This window comes from Sinocyclocheilus anshuiensis, unplaced genomic scaffold, assembly GCF_001515605.1.
Source record: "Sinocyclocheilus anshuiensis isolate Anshui unplaced genomic scaffold, SAMN03320099.WGS_v1.1 scaffold1053, whole genome shotgun sequence".
Lineage (NCBI taxonomy): Eukaryota > Metazoa > Chordata > Actinopteri > Cypriniformes > Cyprinidae > Sinocyclocheilus > Sinocyclocheilus anshuiensis.
The window spans coordinates 1,585,991-1,611,575 of NW_015555711.1; the positions used below are offsets into that span (position 1 = coordinate 1,585,991).

General features: G+C 38.3%; 1 protein-coding gene across 4 annotated transcripts; it reads left to right on the forward strand.

Annotated features, from left to right (window-relative positions):
• The first annotated feature begins 1,471 nt into the window (after positions 1-1,471).
• LOC107672004 (constitutive coactivator of PPAR-gamma-like protein 2) lies at positions 1,472-22,430 on the forward strand. Of its 4 annotated transcripts, XR_001632282.1 has the most exons (18): positions 1,473-2,780; positions 4,137-4,383; positions 4,477-4,559; positions 4,714-4,842; positions 4,940-5,042; positions 5,452-5,525; positions 5,619-5,905; positions 6,000-6,246; positions 9,042-9,213; positions 9,715-9,964; positions 10,486-10,600; positions 11,792-12,001; positions 12,089-12,317; positions 12,408-12,534; positions 13,499-13,562; positions 13,655-13,929; positions 18,378-18,529; positions 18,673-18,792. XR_001632282.1 is itself a non-coding variant. In XM_016465034.1 (17 exons), the coding sequence occupies exons 1-17, from the start codon at positions 2,253-2,255 to the stop codon at positions 22,006-22,008; spliced, it is 3,183 nt and encodes a 1,060-aa protein (XP_016320520.1). In that variant the 5' UTR covers positions 1,472-2,252; the 3' UTR covers positions 22,009-22,430. The 4 variants fall into 4 exon arrangements, 3 of the variants coding, with proteins under 3 accessions (XP_016320520.1, XP_016320521.1, XP_016320518.1); XM_016465034.1 differs by lacking the exons at positions 18,378-18,529; positions 18,673-18,792 and adding an exon at positions 21,966-22,430 and having other exon boundaries at positions 1,472-2,780; XM_016465032.1 differs by having other exon boundaries at positions 18,378-18,792.
• Positions 22,431-25,585: the final 3,155 nt, after the last annotated feature.

Sequence of the window (25,585 nt, forward strand, 5' to 3'; positions counted from 1 at the left end):
TAGCGCTGTTTTATGCACCTGCTAACTTTAACTGTTTTTAGTCTAGTAGTAAACTTAAATCCTTTTAGGAACTGCAGGTCCTAACCATTGAAACCATAATAATGATTTATATGGATATGGCACTAAGTAATGAGCTTATGCAACTTTACACATTTACAATTACTTACTATATTATTATTTACTATTACTCCACTATGTCTGAAATATATATTGTACGTTTTAATCCCCTGGAACACACTAACATGATGATCTAGATTAGAACATGATGCATTGCTGTGTCTCTGTCATAATTAAATAATGAAACAATTTTGGAGAAAGTGGCTGTACGTGTGTGTTTTTTTTTTACACACAAACACACACACACACACACACACACACACACATATATTTTTTAATTTACAGTCTTCCTTTAACGGACATTAATATAAGACAATATTGCACAAACAGTTTACTGTCAAGCTGTTATATTCCTGTTATATATTTATTGTCAAACATTGCCAATTTTTCTGTCATTAATTTCATATGTTGGTATTAATTCAGTGTTTATAATGCTAACACTTGAACTTAAAATATTTTCAACCGAAACTGACATGGTTTCAAGAGAGCAAAAGGTTTTGTGAAAAAAGAGAAAACTTTAAAACAAAGTTTGTAAAATAAACTGTTAAAAGGATTTGATGATCACTAGTCTAGTGATTGTACATTATTGTTGTCATCATCGTTCAGACTGTATCTCAGCTTTAATGTACGGTTTTATAAACAAAGCAGCTGATATTTGCCATAGCTGACCCATGAACCACTTCTGGTTGCCCAGTTAATCATGTGACATGAAATCCCACAAAAATTTTACTATAAAAAACAAAGAATTCAGGGCCAGATGTTGTGGGTTAAAAAAAGATAACTTCCCTTTAACACAGATGGCTATATAGTTTAAAAAATTTTACTATAAAAAACAAAGAATTCAGGGCCAGATGTTGTGGGTTAAAAAAAGATAAATTCCCTTTAACACAGATGGCTATATAGTTTAAAAAATGACATTCAGTACTTTCAACCTACAAATCACATCATACCTTAAAAATAACAAAATGAGCTTACGATAAAATTAAATCCATCTCCTTCTCCTGACTGATAAACTCTATTCTTGCCTGCTGGTTTTTATAGACAGCTCTAATGAAAACAACTAATTAAATAATTACATAAATCAATTTATTCATTAACTAATTTAATTTAGTTCAAACGTTTTCACCAGCAGGTGTCGCTAGCATGTGCTGTTTCAAGTGCTTCGAAACATTGAATAATTTTTCGAAGCAATTGGTTCAATTGATTCAATGGTTCGAAAAGCTTCGTTTCTACCATCACTACTTTACTGTACTGGTAGTTGTAGTCTTTTACTCTAATCCAGATACCTTTTCAGTCAGAAAAAACTACATCCCCCAGGCACCAGGCCCATCGCTCCTCCCACTTTCCTCAGCTCGCCTGCCCTCCCGCTTTCTATCGGTCCGCGGGGAAGTCGCAAGATGGCTGACGTCGCATGAAAGTATGTTCCTCTCATCAACATGAAGTCGTGAGTGAGACAGAGAGCGAGGGAGCTTACGTCGGGCTTTTGTTTTTGTTTTATTTTAGTTGTTTTACTTTATTTTTTCCCTTAATTATTCATCTCATTCCGAATCGTGGCAGCCCCCGATTTGTCTCGACTAGTTGACGCGTCAATCACGCCGGGATCTTGGCTAACTGCGCGAGCTAGTTTGTTAGCCACAAACTGTAGCTCTTATAACTGTTAACCATCACAGGACATACTGTATTCACTAGCAGCTAGAGTTTGTTTGAATCACCTAACGGTCATGTTGGATAGCAACGGCGTAGTTGTTGTTTAGTTTGCAGGTAGAAAGGTTACAAATAGGATTATATTTTGATGTTACCAACATTGTCGACATAACTGTAGCGTGCGCGCCGTTATCCTCCATCGGTACGTTGTAGACCGTGCAACATTGTAATTCATCAAAACAGAGAGACTAGCGGGATTATACTATTGACACAGTAAGGAATGGACACAGATTGCACTAACACGACCAAACGTAAAAAATAGCCACGTGTATCTGGAATTTTACAGGGGGTCGGTCGGCACTTGCATTTGTGGGATATTTTATCAGACATTTCAGCTCTTTAGTTATCCAACTACAAGCGGGCAGATCTAGTTCTGAGCACACAACCTAGAATTCAACTTCTTAACAAGATCCATCCATCCCCAACACAATATGGGCGTGCAAGGGTTTCAGGAGTATTTGGAGAAACGCTGCCCTGGGGCGGCAGTTCCAGTAGATCTTCTCAAGCTCGCGCGAACCGCAGGCCGTCAGCCCCCACACCACCACCACCATCATCATCACCACTACCACCATCCCCATCATCCCAGCTCGCTGCCTCCGCCTCCCCCGCCAGCGCGCATTCTGGTTGACGCAGACTCTGGCCTTCAGCGGCTCTACGGGGGCTACCAGACCGACTGGGTTTGTGGAGGCGAGTGGAATGCAATGCTCGGCTATCTGGCGGCGCTCTCCCAGGCCTGTCTGTACCAAGGCGGACTGGAGCTGGTGGTGATTTTTAACGGCACGCTTGGGAAGGATCGCTGGCCGGAGTGGGCGCGGCGGGCGCAGGGGCAGCGACAAACCGCACAGCTCATCGTCAACCACGTCGGAAGCAAGGCGACGCCCCCTCCGCGGGCCTGGTTCCTGCCCCCGGCCTGCCTGAGCCACTGTGTCCGCCTCGCCATGTTCCGATTCCGCGTGCGGGTGAGTGGCCTGATGCCCCCCTCGAGAGGAATTGTGGATTGCCATGTCCTTTTAGCAGCTTTCTTACTTTTTTACATTTCAATGTAGAGAGTTTTAGCCAATTTGTGCTGCAATGCATTGCCAGTTTCATTGTAAAAGTGTTGGCAAAGCAAGTAAAATAATCTTCAAAATCATCCATGTTCATTAAACTGTCATTTTAAAGGTGCACTCTTCCCTCATTAAAGTTTTACATGTAATGCAGTGATTAATATTTTGAAAATGTTTACAATAATGTACAGGTGAGACTCCAGTCAAAATAATAAAAAAGCTGTTTTATTTTACATGGAGTGGGTCTCCTCATGAAGGCTGCCATGTTATGATCACATGACTAGTCAATTGCTCATTGATTCACCCTCCGACACTTTTGCTTGAGGAATAAGTTAATCACAGCTGACAGACAATTTTAGATTTCTAGCTAATGTGTGTTATAAGGTTGTCACAATACTGGAATTTATAACTTTGATACAGCAACTAGAAAAATATTGATATTCAACATAATTTTTGACACTACATGGAAAAATTGCTACAACTCTTTCCCACAACATTCAAAGTGTTTTCTTATCAACTGAAACTCTGATGTCCTAGATACATCAGGCCCGAAAGCTCTGAGTAAGGTTATATATCAATAACATTATTAGTTTTACTATTTCTAAGAAAATTACATTACGAGTAGTAATACAACTGCACTGTAAAGTAAAAAAAATTTAACATTTCTTAAACAGTATATGAATTAAAGTATCTGTGACCACAGGTTTACATATGCTTCTCATTAGAAATTTGTGTGAAATGCTGTGATTATCTGTCGACAAAATTGTTGGAAACTATGCAGATGTGAAAAAAACTGCGTACCTGGCAGTGTCCATCGTGTTACAAAGTAAATGTTAAATTCATTGCACAGAGATGGAGTTTGCTGCGTTTACTTTGAACAGAGTCGTTCGTGTGTAAGAACACAGTGATGCACCTCACTTTGAAACATGCAACAAACTATATATTTATTTAATTAAAATACACACTGCTGTTTGTGTCACCTTGATGTCAGAGCTGGAACCAGTGTATCAGTGCTGCATAAAATGAGTATTGCAATTGTTTCAAATATTCAGAATCAATATGTATCAAAAAATGTATAATTTGACAACACTAATGTGTTAGTATAAACCCAAGATGACTGCCACATCAGCCAAAAAAGTAGGCTAATAGAGTGCACCTTTAAGCTGGATGGTCAAAGTGCTGTTTGATCAGAAATTCAGAGCAATAGGAGCTTGTTTATCAGTAGATCACAAGAATACATGGTCTCCTTCCACCCTGCTTATGTTGTAGGTGGTGCAGACCCTGGAGGACCACCATCAGGAGGTGCTATCCCTGTACAGAGACTATGGTTTTCAGGGTCTGATTGCACAGGACTCAGAGTTTGCGCTATGCAACGTTCCAGCCTATTTCAGCTCCCACGCTCTCAAGCTCTCCTGGAATGGCAAGAATCTGACCACTCACCAGTACCTGCTATCAGAGGCGGCTCGCCAGCTCGGCCTCAAGACCCAGCACCTGCCCATCTTTGCTGCTCTTCTTGGTAAGTGACGCCACAGGTTTTTAGTCCAGGACGTGACTTGCGTTTTCTCCATACATTGTTTGGTTCTAAATGTGGGTCTTCAAAAAAAAACAGGTAACCACATTCTGCCAGATGAAGACTTGGCTGCCTTTCATTGGAGTCTGCTAGGCCCAGAACACCCTCTTGCCTCCCTAAAGGTGCTTATACAATTTGTCATTTCACACTTTTTCAGATATTTTCATTCTTCCATAATTGTAATTGATGATACAGACTTAAGCATCCTTGAGCATCAGTTTTATCAATATAACCCATTCTTTAACTTCATTCTTTGTTCTTCTTCTCTCTGTTCAGGTAAGGGCTCATCAGTTAGTGCTCCCTCCATGTGAGGTTGTTATTAAGGCTGTATCTGAGTATGTGGCATCCATCAAAGATCTTGGGAATTTAGATTCGGTGGCTAAGGATGTTTTCAAGCAGTCACAGGTGAAGCATGGATGTGTTACCATATGTGTTTTCATGTACTACCTCACCTTAAAAGTTCACCATAACATGGGGACTTTCTCATTTTTCTAACCGCCAGTCACAAACTGAAGATAAAATTGAGAGGTTTAAGAAGGCAGTGGAATACTTTTCAGCGGCCAGTAAACCAAGACCTCTCTCCATGGGACCTTCTCCTTACCTCTGTAGGTATAATGTGGTGTTTGAAGACCCTTGACAGTACATACACTAACCTTCAAAGTTTAGGATCAGCAGGCTTTTTTATTTTCCGTTTCTTGATCGCCAAATCAGCATATTAGAATGATTTCTGAAGTATCACTGAAGACTGGAGTAATGATGCTGAAAATTCTGCTTTGCATCAAAGGAATAATTTATGTTTTAAAATAGTTAAATAGAGAACACTTTTAAATTGCAACAATATCTCATAATATAACAGTTTTTACTGTATTTTTGATCAAATGAAGACCCCCTTACAGACCCCAAACCTTTGAACAGAGTGTATGTTTATTTTCCATACAGCCATATGATAAACTTTGAAATCAATCAGATTATACTCGCACGATATTAATTTGTTTTCCCTGACTCTTCTTTCAGTTCCAGGCTTTGGGCCTAGTCAGTTTAGTGGACCTCCAGGCCACATGGGGGCAATGCAGCCTGTAAAAGCTCAGGTAATTTTTCTACTAAAGAAGTGTAGTGCCTCAAATCATGTTTATTTTCCCGAAACTGATTTCAGCCAATCTCTTCTTTGCTGTTCTCCACAGTTTGGTCCACCCCAGGTGTCAGGTGTTAAGGTGCCTTATCCAGGTGGGCTCTACGGACCCGGCCCTGCCACTGGTCCAGCCCTTTTATGCCAGAACCCAGTTCAGCCTCTGCAGGACTGTAATGACTCACTAGTTGGGAAAATGGGCTTTGCTGATTGGTCTGCTCCATATGATTCCTCTCAAGGTGGCAACCGACAGCCCAATCATCACACTGCTGCTCCTACAGGCCCCTCCCCCTCATCATCGTCATCTTCAGATGGGGAGGAGCAAAATGACACCAGCACTAAGTGAGTTTATATTGTACAGAATCTGTTCATTGTGTTGTGTACCTGCAAGCAATCTGCTATTCAGAGCAGAATGAATATTCATTTTCTGTCGTAGTCATTTGGCTGACAAGTCTACAAGATGGGAAGAGCCCAGTGGACAGGGCGGCAGTGGCTCTGGGGACGGGCACCATGGTAACGGAAGTGGGCCGTCCATTCCATCATTGCTGTCCATGCCAACGCGGAGTCACATGGACATCACAACTCCACCCCTTCCACAGGTCAGTGCCGAGGTGCTGAGAGTGGCAGAACACAGACACAGAAGAGGACTCATGTATCCACAGATCTACCACATCCTGACCAAGGTACAACAGTCACACAGCATGTGCTCACAAATAAATGGCATTCTGGTTTCATCCCTAATATTTCTTGCTGAGGAAGTTTTGAAGTTTTTACTTTTACTTTTTTTTATGCATTTAAGATCAGTATTATTACTTAGGTGTATGTATTTTAAAGTTAATTATAATATTATATATGATAAATAGTGTATATACAGTATCTCACAGAAGTGAGTACACCCCTCACATTTTTGTAAATATTTTATTATATCTTTTCATGTGACAGCACTGAAGAAATGACACTTTGCTACAATGTAAAGTAGTGAGTGTACAGCTTGTATAACAGTGTAAATTTGCTGTCCCCTCAAAATAACTCCACACACAGCCATTAACGTCTAAACCGCTGGCCACAAAAGTGAGTACACCCCTAAGTGAAATGTCCAATTGGGCCCAATTAGGCCTATCACGATAACAACTTTTTGCTGTGCGATATATTGCCCCAGAAATAATTGCGATAAGCGATATTATTGTCATTTTAAAGACCATTTTATGCCACTGAATATATAATCATAATGTAACAGCATAATAATGCAAGAAGGCCTACACACTTCCAAATGACAAACTTTTAATTTTTAAGAATATTTAGATCATCAAAATATTAGATACCTTAAAAAACCTGAATACATATTAAATAAACATTTTCTAACAAAAAAGTAGAAAAAAAGAAAAATGCACAAAGAACTTGTATGGAGATTTTTCCAGCTACAGATTTTTCCCTGACCTCCTTTTCTTTGTAAATTAAGGGTGCACACTATTGCTGAAAAACACAATCACTACTTAACAGTCAGATGTCCGTATGCACAAAGGCACAGATCTCTAAACAAGACCATATCTGCAGATGCAACTTTTTTTGTAGAAGCATTTTTTTTTTATTTGAACTAGCACCTCATGACTACACCACGTTATGTACGAGAAGCTGCAAAAGACACAGGCGCAAGTGGAATGTACAAAACGTGGTGACATTAATCTTTAAGTAAATATAATGGCCAATATATTGCGTCACCAAAAATTAGTGAGGTCATGTACATATATTGCGCGATAAGTCGATATATTGATTATTGCGACAGGCCTAGGCCGAATTAGCCATTTTCTCTCTCCGGTGTCATGTGACACATTAGTGTTACAAGGTCTCAGATGTGAATAGGGAGCATGTGTGTTAAATTTGGTGTTATCGCTCTCACTCTCTCATACTGGTCACTGGAAGTTCAACATGGCACCTCATGGCAAAGAACTCTCTGAGGATCTGAAAAAAAGAATTGTTGCTCTACATAAAGATGGCGTAGGCTATAAGAAGATTGCCAAGACCCTGAAACTGAGCTGCAGCACGGTGGCCAAGACCATACAGCGGTTTAACAGGACAGGTTCCACTCAGAACAGGCCTCGCCATGGTCGACCAAAGAAGTTGAGTGCACGTGCTCAGCGTCATATCCAGAGGTTGTGTTTGGGAAATAGACGTATGAGTGCTGCCAGCATTGCTGCAGAGGTTGAAGGGGTCAGCCTGTCAGTGCTCAGACCATACGCCACACATTGCATCAAATTGGTCTTTATCTGTCGTCCCAGAAGGAAGCCTCTTCTAAAGATGATGCACAAGAAAGCCCGCAAACAGTTTGCTGAAGACAAGCAGACTAAGGACATGGATTACTGGAACCGTGTCCTGTGGTCTGATGAGACCAAGATAAACTTATTTGGTTCAGATGGTGTCAAGCGTGTGTGGCGGCAACCAGGTGAGGAGTACAAAGACAAGTGTGTCTTGCCTACAGTCAAGCATGGTGGTGGGAGTGTCATGGTCTGGGGCTGCATGAGTGCTGCCGGCACTGGGGAGCTACAGTTCATTGAGGGAACCATGAATGCCAACATGTACTGTGACATACAGAAGCAGAGCATGATCCATAGTTGTATTCCAACATGATAACGACCCCAAACACACCTCCAAGACGACCACTGCCTTGCTAAAGAAGCTGAGGGTAAAGGTGATGGATTGGCCAAGCATGTCTCCAGACCTAAACCCTACTGAGCATCTGTGGGGCATCCTCAAACGGAAGGTGGAGGAGCGCAAGGTCTCTAACATCCACCAGCTCCGTGATGTCGTCATGGAGGAGTGGAAGAGGACTCCAGTGGCAACCTGTGAAGCTCTGGTGAACTTCATACCCAAGAGGGTTAAGGCAGTGCTGGAAAATAATGGTGGCCACACAAAATATTGACACTTTGGGCCCAATTTGGACATTTTCACTTAGGGGTGTACTCACTTTTGTGGCCAGCGGTTTAGACATTAATGGCTGTGTGTTGAGTTATTTTGAGGGGACAGCAAATTTACACTGTTATACAAGCTGTACACTCACTACTTTACATTGTAGCAAAGTGTCATTTCTTCAATGTTGTCACATGAAAAGATATAATAAAATATTTACAAAAATGTGAGGGGTGTACTCACTTCTGTGAGATACTGTAATATAACCTTTAATGTTTAAAGGGATGGTTCACCCAAAAATTAAAATTCAGTCATTAATTACTCACCCTCATGTCGTTCCAAGGCCCAGGGTGAGACATGAGGTTGAGTAATTAATGACAGAATTTTTCATTTCTGAGTGAACTATCCCTTTAAATGGGAGTTTAATAATATTATACCAAAATTTGTTTACATTTATGGTGACAAATGCCCTGAAAACCCATTTAATGTATTAAAAAGCATCTAGTAATACCTCTCAGAGCTCTAACACTCCTCCCTGTCCTTTTTGTTTCTCCCTTCCCTTTCTCTCTCCCAGGGGGAGATGAAGATGCCAGTGTGTATAGAGGACGAGTGCAACCCCGACCTGCCTCCTACTTCTCTACTTTTCCGTTCTGCCCGCCAGTATGCCTACGGGGTGCTGTTCAGCTTGGCTGAGACCCAGCGGAGGCTGGAGAGACTGGCCATGCGCAAGCGTAGTCCAGTTGATGGTGAGCATAGACCTTGGTTAGACTGTAAAATAGCAGACATGTTTCGAGTGTTGTCACAATACCAAAACATAAATGGCTAATACCAATACCAGACAACTTTTGAGGTTTACAAAACTGATTTAAGTACCACAGCAAAAATGAATGTGCTGTTCAATGTTAATATTTAGTTTAAATATATACAAGTTTGGTCAAAACAATGGGCCATTATTTGTTAAATAATTAAACATTGCTTGGTTTTCATTGATATATTAATAATAAGGGATGAGTAAATATTAATAAACACAAATTGCCAGATAGAAAGTTGTAACAAAATGTATTTCATCTTTCTAAATAATGAAAATATTGTCACATGTCTAACCAGAGAATTAGCTCTTGTTTTGTGTTGCTTTTAATAATAGAGATATTATTGCCCAGCTGTGTCTCCTTTGGCTGTAAGGAAGAAGGCATCAAAGTAAGATGAAAATTAATCTAAATGTGTCTCATTTCTGTATGATTCCGCAGTGCCTCCGGTGATTGTAAAGGAGTGGTGTGCCAGTAAAGCTAAATCTGCCCTGACGCCAGAGCTCGTTCCAGCCCTGTGTTTCCGTGAGTGGACGTGTCCCAACCTGAGGCGGTTGTGGCTGGGCAGAGCGTCTGAGGACCGTAGCCGTCGTACACGAGCCTTCCTAGCCTGCATGCGCTCTGACTGCCCTGCCCTGCTCAACCCGACCTGTGTGCCATCTCACCTGCTGCTCATGTGCTGCGTGCTCAGGTACCTTTACGAGATGACATCATTGGAGACCTGTTTGTCATTGGCCATTGACGTTGGAGTGGCTCTTACTTAGGGCTGCACAATTAATCAAATTTCTAATCGCGATTACAATTATGGATGCCACAATTACGTAATCGTTCAAAGCGGCAATTAATCGTTCAAAGTCCACTTATGTTATTCTGTGTGCTTAAGATGCTTTTTTTTCTATCTACATGTTATCTTAAAGGGATAATTCACCCAAAAATGAAAATTCATTTTCATTCAAAATTCATTCACTCAAAATTCAAATTTACTCACCCTCATGTCGTTCCAAACCTGTATGAGTTGCTTTCTTATGTTGAACATAAAAGAAGAAATATGAAGATTGCTGGTAATGGCAACCACCAACTGTTTGATTACCAGCAATCTTCAAAATATCTTCTTTTGTCATGCAGCCCTATTCTTACTAAATGATTGGATAAGTAGATCAGCACTGAACCTGAGGAGCTCTGGGTGTCTTGAGCGGTATTGTGTGTTTACAGGTATATGATGCAGTGGCCGGGGGGTCGCATTCTTCAGCGCCATGAGCTTGATGCCTTTTTGGCTCAAGCTGTGTCCAACCAGCTCTATGAGCCTGACCAACTTCAGGAACTCAAGGTAACGCATTTCTCATTAACTCTGTCATACAGTGACCACCCCCTCCAGCAAATAGGGCTAGGCTTTTTTATTTGATTTTTTTCGCTGTGCTTGTATTAGGGCTGCACAATTTGAAAAATGTTGTTGTTTATATCAATGTGATTATTATGTATTATTATTATTATTATTATTATTATCAATAATTATAACAACTATTATTAGTAGTATTCTTATTTATTTCTGAATTAAAATATTTACCAAAATAAAAATATATCGCTATTGTCAAATTTCATAAAAAAAACAAAAAATGAGATTTAAGAAAAGTAATACAATAATCATTATTTTATTTTACAATACAGTTGTAATACAACAATACTAATATTTATGGCTGTCTTAATTTTTTTAATTTTCATTAAACCATCAAGATTTTATTTTGGCAAAAACCACAGGGAGCCCTTAAAACTTCTTTTATTGACAACAGCTGGTTTATAATTACAATTTTGTGTTTTGTTCCCAAATGAATGAGATTAGTTTGTATGGAGCAGCATTTACTGTAAACTGAGCCTCTCTGAGATGCTGAAAAAGTCTATAACGTATGTATCAAACGTATGTGTGTGTGTATATATATATATATACACACATATATGTATATATGTATTACGTGTGTGTGTTGGCAGCATCTCAGAGAATGATTGAAAACTAATTCAAGATTTTTATTTCTAATTAAAGATGTACTTTTTATTGAGTCAGTAGCAGATGGATAGAGAGCTGTGGTTTCAGACTAAAGTACATTTGCATGTGTTTGCATGTTCTTGTATAACTGTACAGGCCCAGATTACAGTAAAAGCAGTGAGAGGCAGGATTGAATTGAACACTGCACACAACATACCCCATGCACTCTTTATCTTTGTATCTTCCACGCTTTCATTGTTAAATGTTCATTCACAACAATTTTGACACTTTTTTTTGACAAGACTAACTTGTAAGGACTCAACAGCTCAGCTTAACTTCAATAGCTGTATGTCACATAAAGCAAAAGGTTCAAGGCAAAACATTTCTTTAAAATAGAATGCTGTCTTTCAACTGTCAGGCTGTCAATAATCTGCTTTGAAAGAGCTCTGAAATCTGAAATGACAAGCTACTGTGACATTTACCAGGCTGATGCCAAACATGCCGTCGGATCATATTTCTTCTCTTTGACACTGATACCAGGTGGAGAAGGTGGATAACCGTGGGGTGCAGCTGGCCTCTCTGTTCATGGGTGGAGTGGACACTGCCCTGTTTGTGAATGATGTATGTGGACAGCCCTTGCCATGGGACCACTGCTGCCCTTGGGGCTTTTTCGATGGGAAGTTGTTCCAGAGCAAGCTAGCTAAAGCCACCAGAGACAGAGCCTCCTTACTTGATATGTGTGAAGGCCAGGTAACAAACGTATAGATGCAGTCACATCTGTTTAGTATTTGGGAATATTTAAGGGTTTTTTATTGTCTTTGACGCTTTGTCCTGCAGGAGGAGCTGGTTTCGAGAGTGGAGAAGATGCGCCAGGCCATTCTGGACGGCATCAACCTGTCCCGGCCACCTCCCCCACTTCCACCACTGCCACCCCCTGCATTCCTCCCCCCTGCCATGGTGCCCCCTTTCTACCCCATGCATCCTCTATACCCTCCTCGCCCCCTGGGCTCAATGCCTCCTCTTCCTCCTCACCATCACCACCAGCACCGGCCCAGGGCCTTCCCAGGTTAGACCTTCCTCCCATTTAGCACATTTAGTTCATTTTATTTACTGCCCTTTGGGTGCCACTTAGTCATTTTCTGAAACTTTTTTTTAGGAATCCAGTCTATACCTCCCCAGGGTGGCAAGCTGGAAATAGCTGGCATGGTTGTTGGTCAGTGGGCTGGGAACAAACCAGTCCGTGGCAGAGTTAATATGCAGGTGGTGTCAGTAGGAGGGAAAGGGTGAGTCCATTCTGTGTCATAAAATAGTGGCCATACAGCTGATTATTTATGGAGGTATGACAGAAGCCTCCCAACAAATGGCTCCTCTCTCTCTGTTGCTCTTTATCAACTCTCAATTGCACAACCTACTGGTGAGGCTTCTAGCAGCAAGTGGAGATTTTAATGCATTAAACTGCATGTCGACTCCATATGTATTTCCGTGTGTCAAAAAATCTCAGTGCTGTGCCAGCTGATAGAAAACCGTGGCAGTAGCAAACTCTTATTTCTAATAACTGTTTATCTCCAAAAATTACGATATATTATAGTATTGTGTACTCTATTAGCTTTAGTAAACAACATTTTTGGTATTAAACCATAACATTTTAGTAACGAGTTCCAGAAGCTTTAAATAACCTTAGTGTTAAGGTGTTTCATATTCATATTGCTTTGTCCTGTCATGTAATACTTTCTCAAGATTTAATTTTGTTATTAATTTTCTCAGTTTTCATACACTGCGCTGCACCAGACGTTGCAGTGGTTTTTGATGCTAAATGCAGAAGTGTTTGTGTATTGAGAGACTATTCTTAGATTTTCAATTTACAATCGAATTTTAAATTTTACCTGTCAAAAAGATTGTATTACCTGGTGAAGATGGTATATATTTATTTATATCGAATAAATATGAATACAAATGTGCAGTGTTTTCATTTGAAATATTCACTGTGGAAAATATACAAACATGTTAAATTGCAGCCTCAAAAAAATTCAATGGTTTTAAATGCAGTTGAACATGCTTTGTGCCAAAGACATTTTTCATAAATATATAATTCTCTCCACTATTGTGTACATTTTACAGAGCTTATCTGTTAATGTAGAGGGCGTTATTGTTGTATTATTGTTTTTAAGCATAATAAAATCAGCCAAAATGTTATCCCAAATGCACATATGTATTTATAACATCTAATCTTTTTTTGTTGTTTCCCAGAAGGGGTAAAGAATTGACAGTGAAAGGAAGGGGAGAGAAGAAAGTGACCACCAACAGAACACAGGTCAGTCTGATGCATAACTTTCACGCTAAATGCTAAATGTGAGCGAGGAGATACATTTTTTTTCCTTCTCTTTCTCCCAATGTTTCTCGTAGACTCTGTCCTCTTCACCACCCTCCAGCCCCCCAAAACTCACCGAGGACGCTAATGCGGTGGGGCGGCCCACGGAGGGAACGGGGACTGCGTCGCAGCAGCTGAACGGCAGCTCTTCAGGAAGCGCCACTGGTCAAGCTCTTGACCTGCCACCACTGGCCCAGCCAATCCAGTGTGCCTTAGCCAGCAGAGACAACCAGTCAGGAGATGGGGTGGAGGTAGAGGCCCCTTGTTGCCTTGACGACTGCCCATCAGATGGTGCACTACAGAAAGAGGAGTAATTACATCCCATAATGTAATAAGAATGAGAGAGTGAGAGGGAATGATCTAAGGTCGACTGCCTTTTCCTTGTAAAATTTAATATTTAGGGCACAGTAGCCACTTTGTGTTGACATGGTATAATTTATGATGCTGCACATGCTGGAAACACAGATGGACAGTGTCAGGAATGCGGTCTGTGTGTCACCTTAAGCTGGGTCTGGTTTAAAACTGAGCGAGTTTAAATCACAACCCTCGATTGCACATCGCCCTGAATCTTCGGGTTCTGGACCTCATCCTTTCCACTGGCCCATCAGTGTTGTAGCATCATGAAAAGCTCTCGAGTCTTTTTATTTCGACACCGTTTTCTTTTCAGACCTTAGTACATTGACGGTTACCTTATATGTATGATTGCCTAAAATGGCTACGAAAAGCCCCCTATTGCCCAAAGTGTATTTGAAAATTGACCTACTTGAAATACTTGCACGTGTCAAGTAGCACAGCAGCACCTGCTCTAAAGTTTCCACCACACAGCAAAGAATCACACTATTTGTACTACACATGGCTGTATCTGCAGTGTACCACATAGGGGAGGTTTCAAATCAACACTGCCCTGAATACAGTAGACGAGTGGAAACTGACGGAGAACGCGGGTTGTATTTGTATGTCACAGTGTGCATTCACACACACATGGTAGTCCCTTTGTTTTTCTTTGCATATTATCTTATCAAAGAGTGATTTGCATGTGGAGAAATTGCTATTGTCTTCAGCACAGGGGCCACGGGTGGCCCGAGAAGTCCAGGCTCAGAGAGGCATGTTTGAGTAACGGCGAGCAAACGTAAGGGAAAGATTCGTACAAGTTACAATCTGCATCGCATAGCTAGCCTTCCTCTGTTGCTTTCTCTCACATGTAGACAATCTTCTTTTAGGCCCACATCCCCTTGAGGATTCACAGCAGTACTCAAGTAGTTCTAAAGTCGAAATATATAAAGCACCTTAAGCCCAAAATTATACATATGCAAGCCCCCCCCCCCCGACTGAGGAAGAAATACCCTTAAAAATTGATTGTATTGTAACGTAAAGCACTTAAAAGATTATTTATGATAGTACTGCGCTATATAGATAGTTAATTGGTTAACATCCTTTTATTAAGCAGCAGGCCGTCATTTCTTTTGACAGTTTAACTGTCCAGATACACTTTACCTTGCGTGTTGTTTACCAGTATGACGTACAAATCAACACCAACCCATTTGAATGTGAGAACAGAGTGCGTCAGTGTTGCACTTTGTTTTAAAACCGAAAACACACTGGGTTGTCCTCGAACCAGGATAAAGAAAATCGAGGCCTCTGGCAGAGTTAGGGAGGAAGCATTGTGTTCGGAGGGAACCGTGATACTGTTTGTCATCCCAGCCGTTTGTATATAGACCCAAATGTACATGATCCTGTTACGCAATGACATGATTTAGGGGAGTGATTTTATCAGTGGTCGAGAATGCGCACAGTCCCTCAGACAAACCTGCCATTTGACATCTCTCTGCTTCACATTTTGCTTTCAGGTTTTAGCAGCTCTTTTTTTTTTTCGCCCCTCGTTCACGTCTCCTCTGTGCCTTGTGCATGTGTACCATGTGGATGCTTTTTGTACATGTGCATTCTGTACAAAACCATCACCATCGCTAAAATCATTGTAGTTTATTTACGCTCGAAAGAAATGAATCTAAAGAACCTTTTATTGTGGCAAAGTCATTTAAAAAGCAAAAAAAAAAAAAAAAAAAAAAATAAAAACATTACTTCTATTGAGGCGAATAGGCTTTAAAATGAAAACGAACGAAACACCCTGAAGATTAAAGCCGCACTTGCCGTTATATTGACCATTTTGCATCAGATGGTTAGGAGATTAATTTTACTTACATGTTAATGTTTTAAATGCATTTTAAAAACAAAATACATGTTTTGTACCAATGATTTGTTGGACGTAATGAATGAGAATTTAATTTTAAGAATAACTAATACACTTGAGAGAGGCTATTGCATTTAATCATAGTTTAAGATCTGTACAATTGACAATGTCAAGATTACATCACAGCTTTCTATTGAAGTTATAAGATGCACCTTATTTTGTTAAGAAGTTAATATTATATTTAGTGCCACTAAAAGTATATCGAAAGCTATGTAAAGCAGATTATGGAAGACACCCATTATAGTTACATGTCTGTATATTCTGCAAATTCTCACTCTTGAGGAATCCAGACAGATCAGCCCGTCAGAAATATCATGATGACCTGAAGCATGCATTGTTAATGCAGTTTGCTATAAAATAAGTAAAAAAATGACAGTGATATATCGGTCATATAATACTGGACATACCGGACAGACTTTAAACCAAGAAGAATCTTGACCGTAGCGTGACAGGTAGTGTTCGTGAACTAACACGCTACACCGTCATTCACGCTAGAGCATTTCAAACCTCAACCTTAGGTTGTCACATTTATTACGAGTTAAGTACAGTAGTGTTAGTTTTCAAGAGAGGATCTCCAGTATGTTAGTGCATATGAACATGCATACGCACCCGTTAATGGAATTTCGGTTTCCTCAGAATAAATAGATCCTTTTAAAACAATCAGTCCTTTTTGATCTGTGATTAACAGCCGTTTCAGTTAGTTGGGTTTTTTCCCAGTGTGTTTGTCATAGAGTATCAGTAACTCCTTCACATTTACTTGTGTGTAATCTAAGAAAGGAACAGCATAAACCGAAATATACAGACACACCAAATAAAGATATAATCTCTCTCTCGCACATACACACAGCACCTTTGTTATACCTGTAGAGAGACATCAGTTAGTATGAGGGAGAAAAAAAAATAGTAAAAAACTTTGGCATATTCAGATATTAATGTATTGTCCAGTGTGTTAATTTCTCTTACTGAATTTGCAGTTTCAGATGCTTGGTTCCAAAGTTACCATCTCCAAAGCTTCTCTGCTTTGCTCTGTTCTAGATTGCTGCTTTAACTCTCATTTAGACATTTATGGAGATTCATGTGAGAGTAAAATATAGAAATATCTAGTGGATAATATTTGGGTTGAATGAGAAGGATGCTCTGGAGATCAGTGAGGTTGTTAGAATGGCGCTGTTTTACTCCAGATGCTGGTCTTGATAAAATCGTTAAAACATTTGGTCACAAATGCAAATCCCAACGTTTTCCCTTTTCTTTTTTTCCATCCCCTTTTTCACAGTTTTATGGGCCATGGACATTCACAGTCACAATAAGTTCAAGTGTTCTCCCTCTTCTTAGCTCTTGTCTCTGTTCATTCTTTTATTCTTGCCTTTGTTTCCCCTGCTGCAACTCTCCTTACATTTTCATACTAACAGTGAGAGATTTTAAGTTTTATAATTAGTCTAATAATCTGTCTGTAAGTAATCTTAGACAAGAGTTGGTAACATTTTCAACAGTAAATCGAGAAATTTAACCTTACCATCTTTGGTTTCATTCAGTTGTGAAATTGTGTTTTTCTTCCTTTTTTAATGTTACAACAGCTACTCCTTTGACCGTTGCTACATTTAGTATTCAAATTTGCTTAGCAGAGATGACTAGATATTTTCAAATGTAATGATTGCAATTTTCCTCGCCTCTATTTTGTATGGTATCATTTCAGACCACTTCACCATTATGATGTAATTGTCACTCGTAGAAATAACATATTCTGTTTTTCAGTCTCTTTAAAATTGTCAATTTAAAGCTGAATTATTTTGAGCAAATTTTGCTTCCTTGCACGCAAAGCAGACTAATACACATTTGTGCAACATATTAATTTTTAACCAAAGTTGATTTCTGGAAACTGCTTTTCCAATATATAGTTAACACTCTTGATTCTCTTTCTGGATCCTGTATATATGATTATACAGCTACGTGTTTTCAGTAATTGAGCTATTAGAATACGTAAGGGGTCCGTAATCAGATACTAAATGAAGAAAATGTGATGTTTACATCTTTTTGGTGAACAGTGGCTAAATCTTGTATCGTCCAGTTTCATTGCTAAAATTAAGATTTCTTTATTTCCTCTCAAGTGGAGCCTTGGACGCAGCTCTTCATAGCGATTAACCCTAGAACACTTCTTCAGCTCCCATGCACATGTATCGTCCCTCTGAAAAATGTAGCTTCAATGTAGTCATGGATAGGTTAAGTGTGAACACATACTGTAACCATGTGCGCGCACACACAACAGCTATTTTGGTAAAGAGTTTTGCCTGTGCATTCCTGTAGATTTGTGTCTGGACCTCAGATCTGACTCTTGCTTTATAACTGTTACCCCTGTATCCTGGCTCTGTCGCCCTTCACTCCACAGGACCACTGGTGTGGTCCGGTTTCGATCCTAGTCTGATAACAGCAATGTGTTGTGTACAGTGGGCCGCTGACGTCCTACATTTTCTGGAAGTACGTAGCCTCTATATCTCGTCCTCTTTGCTTTTTAGCATGTGCCCCCAAGACCGTCAAGTCGAGACATCCATTTGTAGGCAACACATTCTGTCGTCTGTTCTTGGAAAACCGATCCGCTCATCAACATAAACGCATTGATGCATGCATCAAGATCTCCAAAAGCTCCAAAAAACTTGTGAAGTGAGGGGTAAAGTTCATTATTATTATTGCTGTTATGGTTATGATCGTTATTAACAATTTCTCATTTTTAGTATAAAGAAAGCACCTGATTGTTTTGAAAAGAAACTTTTTCTTTTTAATTTGTCTTGCTGTTGTGGTCTGATTTCACAGTGGATTGGGAAGAAAGCCAAAAGGCTCAGAGAGAGAGAGAGAGAGTCAAAGTTGGCAGTCATGTTTGTATGGTTGGGAAATGACTTACAGTGCTGAAATAAAATTTATTCTTTTAGTAAACAGGAGTTATGGTTTTTATTTTCCTGTTTATTTGAAAGACATTCAGCATTATACTGCCATGTTTTCTGTTTAAGGAAATACGGCTTCTGGGTTGCAACTGAAAAAGTAAGACTTGTAAAATTAGGGTTAGGTATCATGCACACTGAATTATTAATGTGGACTACAGTTAAAAAGATTTTAATTAAAGTATATTTAGCAAGGATGCATTAAATTGATCAAAAATGTAAGACAAAGTCAGAAAAAAATATTTCAAATAAATGTTCCTTTTATCTTTATTCGCCAATGGAATATATCAAAAATATTAATCAGCTCAACTGTTTTCAACATTGATAATAAACGTTTCTTGAGCATGGACTTCATCATATTAGAATGATTTCTGAAGGATCATGTGACACTGAAGTAGTGTTGTCACGGTACCAGTGAAAATCCACGGTTCTCGGTACCAATTTCGGTACCAAAGCAAAACACAAAAACATGCTAATTGAACAACATTTTTATTAATAACGTTAAACAAAAATTAAATGTACAAAACCAATGCCATTCTTTATACTTATTTAAAATTGTTTCAGGTTTTTCCACAAGTAATAAAAGTATGAAAAAAGTAAACAAGTTTCACCCAAAAGTTTAGTCATAGTTCTGCTGCGACTGAAAAACATCTGTAAACTGTTGTCTGTTTTAGGGTTTGCTGGTGTGTTTCAGGATCTATCTCAGTCTGCAGCTACTTGGTACCGAAATACCGGGTCTTTTGACAACACTACACTGAAGACTGGAGTAAAATGATACTGAAAATTCAGCTTTGCATTGCATGAATAAATTACATATATATAAAAAAAAAATAATATTAAAACTACCCCAAACGTATGGTAAATATACCATTGTTTAATCATTTTTGTTTGTTCGTCGTCATAGTACCTTACTGTTAATGTCACAAGTTAACTGACAACTAAATGTGAACTAAATGTATTCGTAGCTAAATATCCTGCCTGCTGGTAAAGTACCGTTCATTGCCATACCTAATGTTAACTCGCTGAACTTTAATGGAAAATTTTAATAAAATGTAACAATTTATTTTAAAAATGTAGGCTATAAAAATAATTAGGCAATCAAATCACAAGTCTATTTTTTGTTCGTGGAATGTCCGTTTATTCATATTTCTAAGCATAACATTTTCAAAAGATGCTGCAGTTTTCTCTCGTTCAGGTTGTGACAACCACTGCTTAACTGCACACTTTGTAGTCCACTTAATTATGCAGTCGTGATCTGAATGGAAGACGGATCGGATCACTCGAGGGGCAGGTCACCTGAGGGGTAGATGTGCGTGCCTGCAGCAGCTGGTGTATCTGTTCTTGCTGCTGATGTAAGATGGCGGTGTCATGTACAGTCGCGGTCTCAGGTGAGCGAAACAACACGTTCCTTCTTTGAAATGTCATTGCCGCAGTCACCGTGAACACTGGCGATACATTTGCATTCTGTCTTGCTTTTGCCTAGACACATTTCAGTTTAATATGACGACTAGGTTTGTTTTAGCATGCAATTTATTGGTGATCATACCGGGCGCACTAGTGAGGCAACCGCCATTTTTCGTATTTGATAGCATAACTATAATATCAGCGTACATGATCATAATGTTATGAGAAAAGCGGAGTAGATCATGCATGAGTGTCTACAATTTCCTCTGAAATATTAGCCGACAGAATGCTCCATTTCAAGCGTCAAGTCAATCAAGTTAGGCTGTCGATTTGATTTGTAAAGCTGCAATTTCTCGATAAAACACTTGATAATCGTACGCGTGTCTCTGCTTGTCATGATAAAGTGAATCTGGCGGCCAGACAGTCGAAACACCTCTTGTGATTCAAACACATCAGACTGACATGCATTATCATGCCTTTGCCAGCTGTTGATTCCTGAGACACAAGTACTGAGCTAGTATGGATGGTTTGCAATAATGTGGACAGTCATCATCAGCTCTGGCATTCAGTTCAAATGCATATTATTTTGATGCAAAGATGTTTGAGACTTGCGTTGCTCAAAGGTGCACATCCCTGCTGGAAAATACAGTTTAAGATGGTAGATGAGATGTGGAGCATGTCAGCTTGATTCTAGCTGGTGCAAACTGGTAGACCATCATCACACTGGCAACAAACAAGAAGAAACCAGTAAAAATGTTATATAACTCAGCCAGCAGCTTAAGCTGGATTTTCCAACTGGGATGCATGTTTAAGGGACCACAGTGTGTTTTTATATATACTATTTTGTAAAGTATGAAAAACGTTTCCATATTGGTTAAGATCATTGCTTAATTTCACTTGGTCCTAATACATATTGACACAGCTATTTCCTTTCTTGCATCATCTTTACAAATGCAGTGCACTGCATATTGCATATAAACAGGGACACAGTCATGCAGTTAAATCTAGTTGTGCATATATTGTAATGCATAATATATTATTGTAAATCAATATTTAATATGCAGCATTCATGATTTTTTGCCAGTGCTCTTTAATACGGTGGCCGAGAGAGCTCAACGCGCTGCAACTTAAGAAAACACATGCAAATTGAAAAAACACCAGCAAATTAAGAAAACATCTTCATCAGTTTGACAACACACGCGCTGCAAATCCTCACAACACATGCAAATGAAGAAACGCGCTGCAAATCCTCACAACACATGCGAATGAGTTTCTTCATTCGCATGTGTTGTGAGGATTTGCAGCGCGTGTTGTCAAACTGATGGAGATGTTTTCTTAATTTGCTGGTGTTTTTTCAATTTGCATGTGTTTTTTTAAGTTGCAGCGCGTTGAGCTCTCTCGGCCACCGTACTTTAAGCTTCAATAATGAGCACATGTAAGTGGCACATTAATCACATCAAATGCCGCAGAGCACCAGATCCTTGATCCATTTTGTGCAATCTCTTTGTTGTTCATGGTATATCATGACTCACATTTCAAAAGATGAGTTGTATTGCCAGAAATCTGCCCACACTCATGGTGTGGATGTTTGAGGAAGGTTAATACTGGGTTAAAGGGATGATGACGACAGACAGCTTTCACTGTGCGATTTATAGAAATCAAATTAGCAACTGCAAAGGTGGTTCATTTAGAGTAAAAATAGCACAAATAAGCATTTTATTTCTAGCACTGACATGTCGTTCTGCCTCTCTTCTCCTCCCGCAGGGTACCAGACAGAGGGGCTGCTGCGTTGGGGGCTGTGGAATGAGGTAGTAGTTTGTATAGTTTGGGATCACACCAGATCTGGGAGATAACTATACAGCCTACTGTCTTTCTCACAGCTGCTCCCTCACATCAGATACACCAATGACGTACCTTCACATGGGATTTGTGGGATAGCTGAATATATTATGCATCTTTGTACTGTGTGCTTTCTGAGTGTGTAAAGAAATAGTAGATCATTGGTGATTGTCTCATTGTACAAATTACTATAGCTTAGCCCACAAATAAAAATATTGATGGTCATAACTGAAGATCTTGATTTAATTCATGTGGTCTTTATTGAATGGTTATAGATGTGTAAATAATTGGTGGTCAGAATTCAAACTGCCCTGTCACTATCCGATATGCTGTAACTAGATTGCTATGGTATGTGATTATGTTCACTGCCAGTTTATACATATGTGTATCTTGTGTGATTAATTATGTTATTATTTTGTTTGTTTACACCTGTTGTAATTTATAAATGAAATAGACACATTTGTGATTCATTTTATCAGTAATGATTTAGGACCTATATTATGTGATTTTTACTATTCCTAAATTAAATTAGCCTTATAAAATCTCTTTTACCAAGGTGAGTTTTTTTTAGGCAACCTTGAGCCAATCTCAAGGCGGAAGGTATGTAATGCATGTTTGTTTTGTATGAGTCTTTGTCAAAGACAGTGTTGGGAACGTTACTTTGGAAATGTAATAGGTTACAGATTACAAGTTATCCTATTTAAAATGTAATAAGTAGTGTAACTATTTCAATTACTTTTACTAAAGTAATGTAACTGAATACATTTGATTCCTTTTTTACATTTCTAATGTTTTCAACTGTTAATCATTTTCAAATATGTAAACTTGGCAGGGTTAACCTTACAGTAGTTCTCAGCACTGATTACTGTCAGACTTTTCAAATTCTTCATCACTTGAATTAAGATTATAATAATTAAATTTTAACCTCCTGAGACCCTGCATCCTCATATGAGGACATTATATTTGAGTGAATTTCTCTGAGACTATACATGCCACAGTTTTAAGTCTGGATGTCCTGTACAGAGCACATTCAGGGCTTTTCAGAGATACTAAATGTTTGGATGTTTGATATTAATTTAGTGACACTCTTATGCAAATATGATAATATTTTGTAATTATCATTTAAATCTGACTAATTTTTAAACTGTGTGTCATAAATCAACATCTCAGGAAAATGTTATGGGGTTTCAAATCAAAATATGACTTTCTGTTACGAAACGGGACGTTGATTTCATACATGTCCTCATATGAGGACACCGGGACTTAAAGCATGTTTATTACGCATTTTGGGAGACACAACAAATGAATAGGGAAAAAAAATATATTTAATTGCCTATGCATGTTCATTCATGTCTTTTTATTTTTTATTTTTTTTAATTGAGTCCCGATGTCCTCTACCAAGGACGTAGCATAACTTATGAATGACATATCATTTAAAAAATTACATTTTTTTTAATGCTCTAAACAATGTAATGACATGAAAAAATACACATTTTTTCCTAAAATGTTTTGCCGGGTCTCAAGAGGTTAAAGGCCAGTTTTATTGTGCACAGCTTTTTGCACAGAATTTCACTATATTTTATTATTTAAATTTTTTTAATGCTCTAAAGTAAACAATGTAATGACATGAAAAAAATACTAATTTTTTTCTAAAATGTTTTGCCGGGTCTCAAAAGGTTATAGCACAGCCACCACAAAATCAGACTTTAACACCTCTTTTCACTTTGTGATCGTTCTGAGGTTAAATAAAGATTTAAAATCATAACAAGAAATAGTTTAATAGCTATGATACTGTTTTTGAAATCAAATCTTTGCATAGTTATGACAGGAAACACTAGCATCAATGCCTTGGAATAAAAAAACAGTTAATCTTAAAAAATAAAGCATATACATAATCCCAAATAGGAAATAAAACGGTTATTGAAGGAGCATGTGTCCTATTCTGTGTCCTAAACTCCTGAAACATTGTCTCATATTTTAGAGCAGTCAGTGCAATTTATGAAAGAAATCTGTATGTTTTCTAAACCTGTATGTGGATGTGTGTGTGAAAAAAATTCAGATGTAACCCCCGGTGTAATTGTTAACATTTTCATAAGTATCTTTAATTTAATTACACATTTTTTCTCAGTAACTGTAACTGATTACAATTACATTTATTTTGTAATTAAATTACGTAATTTAGTTACATGTAACGTACTTCCCAACACTGGTCAAATTATTTTTTTGTCCTTTGTATCACCATTTGTACCAATGGTGATTTAATCAAAAGATCTGTTAGCTCATATCACATCAAACCATGCAAATTATTATTATTGTTATACTTTATTCTCAAATGATTAATGTTAACAACATCAGCATTGCCTATAGTGTGTATTAGTGTGTAGATTTAAATTTCTGTACAGTCTAATCTCTAATTGTCATACCATTCGAATTTCATATTAAGAAATTATTTTAACCCAAAAAGCTAATTATGCTCCCTTCGAACTGGTTGTCTTTAAAATATAAATCTTGTGTAATCCCAATCACATCTGTAATCAGAAGCACATTTTAAACCGGAATACAATTTAATTTCATTCACGTGTTTCATAAACACATAATCCTTTCTGGATTATGCAAAGATGCAAATTTATGATTTTTTTCTAATGCAAATTAGAAACAACAGGAAAATACAATATACCGTGATTTAATATTTGAGGTAAAGACTATTCAGCAATAGAATTAAGGTGAGAAATACTGCACAAATCGAATAATCAGATGTAGAAATGTTTTGAGACCTTTAGCGGATCAATATATTAAATGTAGGTCGCTGCTAATTCTGAATGATTTTCTTTTACATGTTTTTCAGGAAATATTGGAAGCTGAGCAAATGGTGCCTACAATGACTCAAAGTTTAATAGCACTTATTCCAAAGTCAGGTAAAGATCCACTTAGTATTGAAAATTGGAGGCCCATATCATTAATTAATAATGATGCTAAATTGTTATCAACTATATTTGCAGAAAGGTTGAAACTTTGTTTGGATAAAATTATTGATGACTGCCAGTCTGGCTTTATGCGTGGCAGATATATTGGAAATAATATTCGGTTAGTTTTGGACTTAATTGACTATAATTTTTTAATTCATGAAGAAAGTTATATATTATTTGTTGTTTATTATAAAGCCTTTGACTCTGTGGACCATTCATTCTTGATGGAGACTCTCGGTTTCTTTGGCTTTGGCAGTAATATTATTAGAGCGATTCATACGATTTATAGTAATTGCAATACTTCTATTAAATTACCTTTTGGCACAACTCCCAGATTTAATACTTCTAGAGGCGTAAAACAAGGAGACCCTGCAGCTCCTTTCTTATTCTTATTAGTTATGCAAGTGTTGTGTCTTCACATTAAAAAGAATCCATTTCAGGGTATTTGTTTACTTGACAAAGAAATAAAATGCTCACAGCTTACAGATGACACAACTATTTTTTAAGAAGTAACAGAGAAATAGATGCAGCACTTAGGTGTTTAGATGCATTTTCATCAGTTTCAGGCTTAACTGTAAA